This window comes from Silurus aristotelis (assembly GCF_946808225.1).
Source record: "Silurus aristotelis genome assembly, chromosome: 6".
Taxonomy (NCBI): domain Eukaryota; kingdom Metazoa; phylum Chordata; class Actinopteri; order Siluriformes; family Siluridae; genus Silurus; species Silurus aristotelis.
In genome coordinates this window covers 31,357,362-31,366,322 of record NC_139579.1, presented here as the reverse complement: position 1 = coordinate 31,366,322, position 8,961 = coordinate 31,357,362, and the positions used below count along the sequence as shown (strand labels likewise).

General features: G+C 37.7%; 1 protein-coding gene across 2 annotated transcripts in view; it reads right to left on the bottom strand.

Annotated features, from left to right (window-relative positions):
• The window catches only part of stac (SH3 and cysteine rich domain), a 66,087-nt gene that overhangs the window by 36,247 nt on the left and 20,879 nt on the right, over nt 1–8,961 (bottom strand). The window contains exons 3-4 of one of the 2 annotated variants that reach the window (XM_083544783.1): nt 6,376–6,405; nt 1,115–1,215 (exon numbers count right to left, since the gene is read on the bottom strand). In XM_083544783.1, the coding sequence (XP_083400909.1) occupies nt 1,115–1,215; nt 6,376–6,405 (131 nt within the window). The remainder of the gene's footprint in view (nt 1–1,114; nt 1,216–6,375; nt 6,406–8,961) is intronic. The other variant, XM_083544784.1, reaches the window with a different exon arrangement.

Genomic DNA, 8,961 nt, shown 5'->3' with positions numbered 1-8,961 from the left:
TGTGGAGTGTGTGTGAGTGTGTAGATTGTGAGTCAGTGTGTGGAGTGTGTGTGAGTGTGTAGATTGTGAGTCAGTGTGTGGAGTGTGTGTGAGTGTGTAGATTGTGAGTCAGTGTGTGGAGTGTGTAGATTGTGAGTCAGTGTGTGGAGTGTGTAGATTGTGAGTCAGTGTGTGGAGTGTGTGTGAGTGTGTAGATTGTGAGTCAGTGTGTGGAGTGTGTGTGAGTGTGTAGATTGTGAGTCAGTGTGTGGAGTGTGTGTGAGTGTGTAGATTGTGAGTCAGTGTGTGGAGTGTGTGTGAGTGTGTAGATTGTGAGTCAGTGTGTGGAGTGTGTGTGAGTGTGTAGATTGTGAGTCAGTGTGTGGAGTGTGTGTGAGTGTGTAGATTGTGAGTCAGTGTGTGGAGTGTGTGTGAGTGTGTAGATTGTGAGTCAGTGTGTGGAGTGTGTGTGAGTGTGTAGATTGTGAGTCAGTGTGTGGAGTGTGTGTGAGTGTGTAGATTGTGAGTCAGTGTGTGGAGTGTGTGTGAGTGTGTAGATTGTGAGTCAGTGTGTGGAGTGTGTGTGAGTGTGTAGATTGTGAGTCAGTGTGTGGAGTGTGTGTGAGTGTGTAGATTGTGAGTCAGTGTGTGGAGTGTGTGTGAGTGTGTAGATTGTGAGTCAGTGTGTGGAGTGTGTGTGAGTGTGTAGATTGTGAGTCAGTGTGTGGAGTGTGTGTGAGTGTGTAGATTGTGAGTCAGTGTGTGGAGTGTGTGTGAGTGTGTAGATTGTGAGTCAGTGTGTGGAGTGTGTGTGAGTGTGTAGATTGTGAGTCAGTGTGTGGAGTGTGTGTGAGTGTGTAGATTGTGAGTCAGTGTGTGGAGTGTGTGTGAGTGTGTAGATTGTGAGTCAGTGTGTGGAGTGTGTGTGAGTGTGTAGATTGTGAGTCAGTGTGTGGAGTGTGTGTGAGTGTGTAGATTGTGAGTCAGTGTGTGGAGTGTGTGTGAGTGTGTAGATTGTGAGTCAGTGTGTGGAGTGTGTGTGAGTGTGTAGATTGTGAGTCAGTGTGTGGAGTGTGTGTGAGTGTGTAGATTGTGAGTCAGTGTGTGGATTGTGTGTACAGTAGTGAACTCTTACCAGTTTGCCCATGCACCTCTGTTGCCCCACCCTGTTCAGGCACTTGTGATGGATGCCCATTTTACAGGCTTTGCAGCGGAGTCCCAGCTTGGCATTGGGGCCTGTTAATCACACATCACACTCATTAACACACCGCAGGGTCAAATAGCACGAAGCTTGTAGCGGAGACACTTTTTGGTCAATTAATCTGAAGAATGCAATTGTGTGCTAATCAAATCTAATCTCAATCTTTTTACTCTAATAAAATCTAATCTCAAAAAGTTTTTTCTAGACAAATCAAACACTAAATAATATTTTACTCTAATCAAATTTAATCTCAAAATGTTTTTCACTGTAATCAAATCAAAACTTTTTTTAATCTAATCAAAAAAAACCTCAGAAAGTGTTTTACTCTAATCGAATCTAATCAAACTTAATCAAATCTAATCTCAAAATTCATCCGCAAGAAAGTTTATACAAATATCGTGGTTTTCATGAAAATCCGTCTAATTTCAGAAAAAAATGTTTGTATCCAACCTTCAGCTAGGGGATAAAAAAAAAACCTTTGGATAGTAAAAGTCAATAAACGATGAATGTGAAAGGAGATTTGTGGGCGTGGCTAAATGCAAATGTGCTGTAAAAGTAGATTTCTGTAGATTTCCCATTATTTTCTTCACGTCGATGACATTTGAAGTATTTTGTGTAACTAAATATCCAAATCTACATGCATAGTGCCTACATGTGTAAAAATAAGAATTATTATTCATAGTTATTCAGTGAAACCAGAACCTGATTGAGCAGTTCTGTTGATTAGCCTCTGCTTTTCAAGGACGAATTTCCCGTCTTTTAGAGTTTCAACATTACTGAAGCCACACAGACTCGGTGCTAATTACATTGCAGTAAGAAAAAAAGCAGACGGAACAAGTCCGAGTTTTTCCGTGATTCACTCAGGTAACCTTTAAAGGAAATTCCAAGAGAGCGCTAATCAAATCGTGATGCTTTTTCTTCCTCCTGCAGCACCAAAACGAAAAAATCTGAAAAACCTTTCAACAATTTCTTCTTTGCCACTGCCAATGGTGTTGTTTAGATTTTCCGAGATAAAATGTCTCATTCGTTCAATCCATATACACATATACAGTAGTATCCATTATTAATTGTATTTTTTTTTTACCTCTCGCAAAACAAAAGCAGAGTAATTTCTCAAACTAAATATGAGTTCAAAATTCAGCGTTTTCTCATTTTCCGTCCTTAAAATCCTCACACCTTCCTACAGAAGGTTCTTCATCACCAGCTCTCTGTTTGTTTCCTCCACTGGCTTCCTGATGATTCATTGGAGCAGAATTCCTTTACCTTTACCCCACACTGCACCACTGATCTCTCCGATCCTCAACCACTCCTCGACCGGTTCCACCATCTCTCCAGAGTCAAGAAAGACAAAGTCTTTCTCTGTTCTGGCACTGGGATGGTCGATTTAACTTCCACTTCAACAGCTGAATCGCTAGCAGTCTTTAAATGATGTCTAAACACCAATCGTTTTCAGAGGTTGCCAGATTGGCATTGGCATTGAGTTCTAACCAATCTTTTGTCCCCATGAGTTTTAGACTGATGGTATTTTTAGTGGTGTCGTAATAAACCAGAATCAGAATGTTTTTAATGAAAGAGCACTTTTGTAATTATTATTTTTTTTTCAGGACAAATTTAATCTCAAAATGTTTTTTACTTCAAACAAATCTAATCTAAAAGTTTTTTTACTATAGACAAATCTAATCTCAAAATGTTTTTACTCCAATCGAATCTAATCTAAAAGTTTTTTTACTATAGACAAATCTAATTTTAAATAGTTTTTTACTTCAATCAAATCTAATCTGAACTTTTTTACAATAGACAAATCTAATCTCGAAATGTTTTTACTCCAATCAAATCTAATCTCGAATAGTTTTTTACTCCAATCAAATCTAATCTAAAAGTTTTTTTTTTTTACATTAGACAAATTTAATCTCGAAATGTTTTTACTCCAATCAAATCAAATCTCGAATAGTTTTTTACTTCAACCAAATCTAATCTAAAAGTTTTTTTACAATAGACAAATCTAATCTCGAAATGTTTTTACTCCAATCAAATCTAATTTTGATTAGTTTTTTACTCCAATCAAATCTAACCTCAAAAGGTTTTCTACTCTAATCAAAGTTTTGAAGAACTTTGAGAGACAAAGAGGACCAGTTGATAAATGCAGAGTTTGAGTTTTTGCTAGCTCTCTTATATCTTAGCTTGCTCTGTCATGTAATTCACAGTTGTTTTCTCTGACACATCGTTTCAATTCAATTGGTACACGTCTTGCTTTTTTTTCTATGTTCTCCTTAAGTTTTTTATGGATTTGGTTACTTTGAAGTTTCTGTAGATCTTGCTAATCACACTCCGTATGGATTATGCTCCGGGTCTTAATGTGTTCCATGTTGTTACATGAGTTGTGCATTCTTTGGCATAACATTTGGCATATGTGACATAAAGTCTGTAATTTGACAGCAAATTCAAGAAAATTGTATCACTTCGAGGCAAAATAAAGTCATTACTTTTAAGAAAATGTCAAGCTAATATCAACAAAAAATCCAACACTTGGCATGAACGCTATTGTGTGACATCAATTTGACCACAGCAGCTTTTACTCCAGGTGACACCTACTGGATGTTCACGTTTAATTTAGACTGATGTCAGGAAAAAATGTATAGATGTCGCAAAACCTACGGAATCCATACTGCCAGAAAGTCTCTGAAATCTAAACAGCTAACATGCACAATTAAAATAGAAAGCAATTTCGGAAATGTAAGACACGTTGCCACGATAAAGCGATACTTAAAAAAAAAAAAAAAAAGCAGCATTGAAACACGCTCAGAAAACTGGATCCAGAAAGGTGTCTTTTCCTTTCCTTTCTTACTTCCTTTTTTTCTTTTCTTTTTTTTAACAGGAAAAAGAACTTCCTTAAAGGATCCTGAAAGAGTCACACCGGACCTGTGTTCTGATACAGATTTCAGCACATGCTCATTAACTTCCCCTCCTTAATTGCCCTCAGTTCCCCAGATCCATGTTAAAAGCCATTTAAATGAGGCATTGGGGGGATTGAGTCAGCAGGTTGCCAGGTCTGTAGTTTTTCAGCCAAAATTATTTGTTGGTCTGCTGATGTGGGATAACGTTTGGGAGATTCAGAGACTAATCGCTTTTTTTGCACTTTTCAGATTTGGATTGGGTTTTGTGACCACTGGACTGGAACTGCGTCGCTTTTAAATAAACTCCAGACTGTTTTTTTTGTTATTGGTTCTGAATAGCCATTAGACTGGTTTTAGAGTTGTTCTGAATGGCCTTTAGACTGGTTTTGGGGTAGTCCTGAATGCCCTTTAGACTGGTTTTAGGGTAGTCCTGAATGGCCTTTAGACTGGTTTTAGGGTAGTTCTGAATAGCATTTAGACTGGTTTTAGGGTAGTCCTGAATGGCCTTTAGACTGGTTTTAGGGTAGTTCTGAATAGCATTTAGACTGGTTTTAGGGTAGCCCTGAATGTCCTTTAGACTAGTTTTAGGTTAGTCCTGAATGGCCTATAGACTGGTTTTAGGTTAGCCCTGAATGGCCTTTAGACTGGTTTTGGGTTAGTCTTTAATAGACTTTAGACTGGTTTTAGGGTAGTCCTGAATGGCCTTTAGACTGGTTTTAGGGCAGTCCTGAATGGCCTTCAGACTGTTTTTAGGGTAAGTTCTGAATGGCCTTTAGACTGGTTTTAGGGCAGTCCTGAATGGCCTTTAAACAGGTTTTAGGGTAGTCCTGAATGCAATTAGACTGGTTTTAGGTTAGTCCTGAATGTCCTTTAAACTGGTTTTGGGGTAGCCCCAAATGGCCTTTAGACTGGTTTTAGGGCAGTCCTGAATGTCCTTTAGACTGGTTTTAGGATAGTCCTGAATGTCCTTTAGACTGGTTTTGGGTAGCCCTGAATGGCCTTTAGATTGGTTTTTGGGCAGTCCTGAATGGCAATTAGACTGGTTTTAGGGTAGTCCTGAATGGCCATTAGACTGGTTTTAGGGCAGTCCTGAATGTCCTTTAGACTGGTTTTAGAGCAGTCCTGAATGGCCTTTAGACTGGTTTTAGGGCAGTCCTGAATGGCCTTTAGAGTGGTTTTGGGTAAGTTCTGAGTGGCCTTTGTGCTAAAGGAAGTGGCAGCTAAATGGTTAATGTTCCCCAGCCGAATTGCCACTGTTGGGCACTTGAGCAAGGCCTTGAGCTCTGACTGCAGCTTGTAAAGAAATTTGTATTTATTTGTAAAGAAATAAATTTACAATGCTATGTAAATTTAAATTGTAAATTTGACAAATAAAAACCTCTTTTGGGGTTAGTCCTGAATTATCTAAACTAGCTAGGCTTGTAATAACTAAAATGCCACTCTGGATTAACATTTTATTCTAAAAAATAAAGCTTTGGAAAACAATAATAATTGTAAAATACTCATCTACAATTTACAGTGTCTAACTAATAGTTATGCAGCCAAACTACTGCCTTCTGCTTATAAGTATCGTTTCTCAGCTTAGCTACATTATTAGCAAGCCAATAAAATTCTGTCGATCATTTTTTATCCCCACTACTGTCTCCTGCTCATAATGGCCACATCTAAGTCGTAAAGGGAAGTAGACAAGAGCGTGTGGAAAACAGTAAAGAAACAGGGCCCACGTTTCAAAATACTTGAGGGCATGTTCTTCCAAATGACTGTCAGAAGAACAGTTGTGCCTCAGAGCATTTTTAACCTCCTGAATATGAGGCATAAAAGCAACATATGGCAGGAAGTGCCTCATATCAGGGTTGTATGATTACTACTTATGATCTTTATTGCGAGTCCTGGTTTTACTGAGTGACAGAAGTCTCTGAATCTACACAGCGAAAAATACAAAATTGGACATTACCACAAAAGTCTGATTGTGAACGTGGATAAAGTGAACAATTTCTTGGAAATTTAACTTGTGACGGCTTTAGCTAGCTATTAATCGAATTAGCCTGTAGCATAACTATCTAGTTAGTGATCTAGCATTAACCCATTGTTGCGTTTAGCGACCTGGAAAGCTAACCTAGTGCTGAAAAACTATTATATGTGCAATTAGCATTCTATGTTGTCAAAGCTGAAATAAAATGGATTATGGTGATGCCATCTGAAGAAGTCTGTGATTGGCTGTCATTTAGCAAAACCAGGAAGTGAATTCTTAGCAGCTTAATTTTTGATATCATGGGTGCAGGAAACGAAACACAAACTTACCGAAAACTTTCCCTGCTCCGCCTTGGCAAGCTGAAGAAAAATTGCAGAACAAGTTTCTGGGATATTAGAGTTAAATGATAACTAAACCAAAGAGTAAACTCTTTACTTATAAGTGATTCAATCTAAAAACGTTATTATACTCTTACCCATTTATTACGTTTATAAAGAGCAAACATTTAGATTTGATCACTGTGCCATGATTCATTACTGAAAGGAATCTAAACTATTGGAAAAAACACTAAAATAATAAATATAATATCTATATAATATGCACTATATTGGCAAAAGTATTGGGACACCCGACTTTTCGACCCACATGTGCTTCTTTCTTAAATTTTTTACCACAAAGTTAAAGGCACACAATTGTACAGGACGTAGCATGAAATTTTCCTTTTATTTGAACTGGGAGACCCGAAGCCATCTCCATTAAAATATGCTTCACATGAGTTGGAGTGTGAGTCGGAATGTGAATGCTGTCTGCAATCCTCACCCCAGGTCTCCTCACCTCACCTACATTGCTAACACCCTTGCAGCTAAATGATTAAAAAATCTAGTAGAACATCTCCCCAGAAGAATGGAGGTATATATTATATGAGGAAATGGAGAATAAATATAGAATGGGATGTTCAAAAAGAAACAGATACCAATATAACAGTTTGGTGCCCCTAACCCGTGTCCAGCTAGTATATTTGGAAGTTCTTAAGTATTCAAGGAAAAATGTGTGCACAAAAAACAATTGACAATATTAACATCAATAAACAACGTCCAGTCGTTAACTTGCACAACCCCGATTAACCGATAAGCATGTGCAAGACTGTTGTTTTCTTCCGCAACTTAAACGGTTCCCACGCAAAAAGACACTGGTCAGACGACTTCCTGCTTACATGTTTGTGTGATTGATAAGTGTTAGCAAAGACCACAGTGATCCAAGCATGGGGCCATAAAAGGAAATGCGTCCCCACGATGGTCGGTCATAGATCTGCTTTAGGTCACACTGAAGTAAATCTCGGCGTACTCAAAACACAACGTCACTCACCCGCAGGATTTTCACAGTAGTTTGTTTCTCACCCAGCACTCATCCAGGAATACGCTTCATCATGTCAACGTTTTTAAAGTACTTTGGTTCTAGCTTTTTGAAAATCAGAACCTACTTGATTGAGATCGAGATTGTTGGAGGAACTAAGGAACCCAAAGAATGCTTAAATGAATCTCAATGATTTTTCAAGGTTTAACTGGATAATTAAAAGCTTCTTACTGTGTTTCCCTGAAAATATTTAATAGTTATATTAATTACTATTAATAAACGGTACATTAATTTATGTAGGGTACAAAAATCTGTATATCATCCACTTCATATTGCAATCTGTACTCTGATTGGTCATCTGTTTACTGTACCTCTCATACAAAGGCACCCGCTTGGGTATTTACAAATACTTACGGTAATTATAATATATATTATCGTTATTATATTAATATTATATTACTAGAGTTATTATTATAATACAGTCGTCCATCGATTTATCGCAGTTCAAATCTTGGGATTCCACTTTATCATGATTTTCAATTTGGCACATAACTATTTTATCTATAGTGAGAACTGTAGTATGGTACAGTACTGTAGCGTAGCCTATGTATGTTTTCTATGCTTGTTAATTGGTTGACGTCAAAAAAGATTTAGCCAATGAAAATTAAGAAGTAAAGAATTGACGTGTATCTTTAACTCAGCAAAATGATAATAGGAACATTATAGTTATAATAAATCATAGTGCTTTGGATACTTAAGTGCATTTAAAGGCAAAAAACTTTGTACTTTTACAAGTGAAAATTTGAAGGGAGCACTTTTACTTTTAATTTTGATGGTTGTTTGTTTTAATTTTATTACAGAGGAGGTACTGGAAAACATTTTCGGAAGAAAACCCCATTCAAGAATCCCATTAGAGGGACAAGAGACGAATTCTTTATAAATCTAAACCTATAGACATAAAAAGAGGTTCTTCAGGGTTTGATTTGTATTTGATTCTATTGAAGGCTTTACATCTAAACTTTCAAATTTCTCAAGGGTTCACTGTTTATGTTGAGAAAAAAAAGGGTTCTTCTGGAATTATATCTGAGAAGAAGACCCACAGTTGTGTAGTGATATGGACATTCATTCTGGTTACGTTTGTGCTCATTGTGTTCAAACTGCTGAAACCTTGTGACCCTAAAATTTCCAAAATTGTGTAACCCTGTAAATCACACACACTAGCAGCATTGGAGGAGAATCCGTCCCTCATACACTCTATACACTTTATTCTCTTTATATCTCTTTCTCTGCAGTATGGTCTATTATGTAACGAGATAGTCGGCCGGAGTGTTTTCTTTATTCCGCTCTGAAATATTAAGCAGATCCGCAATACTTAGGTGACACGAGACATCCTTAACCTCTGAACAGGGAATGAAGTCACTCGTCTCTCTGTCACGCACTCGTGAAGACTCCAATGTCGTCCTCTGGGCTTTAATTACACACGATGGAAAACCGTGACGTGTTACCTGAGCTGTAGAACTGATTTGAGTGCATGCTCTGGGTTTTCCCCCCTGACGAAGCTT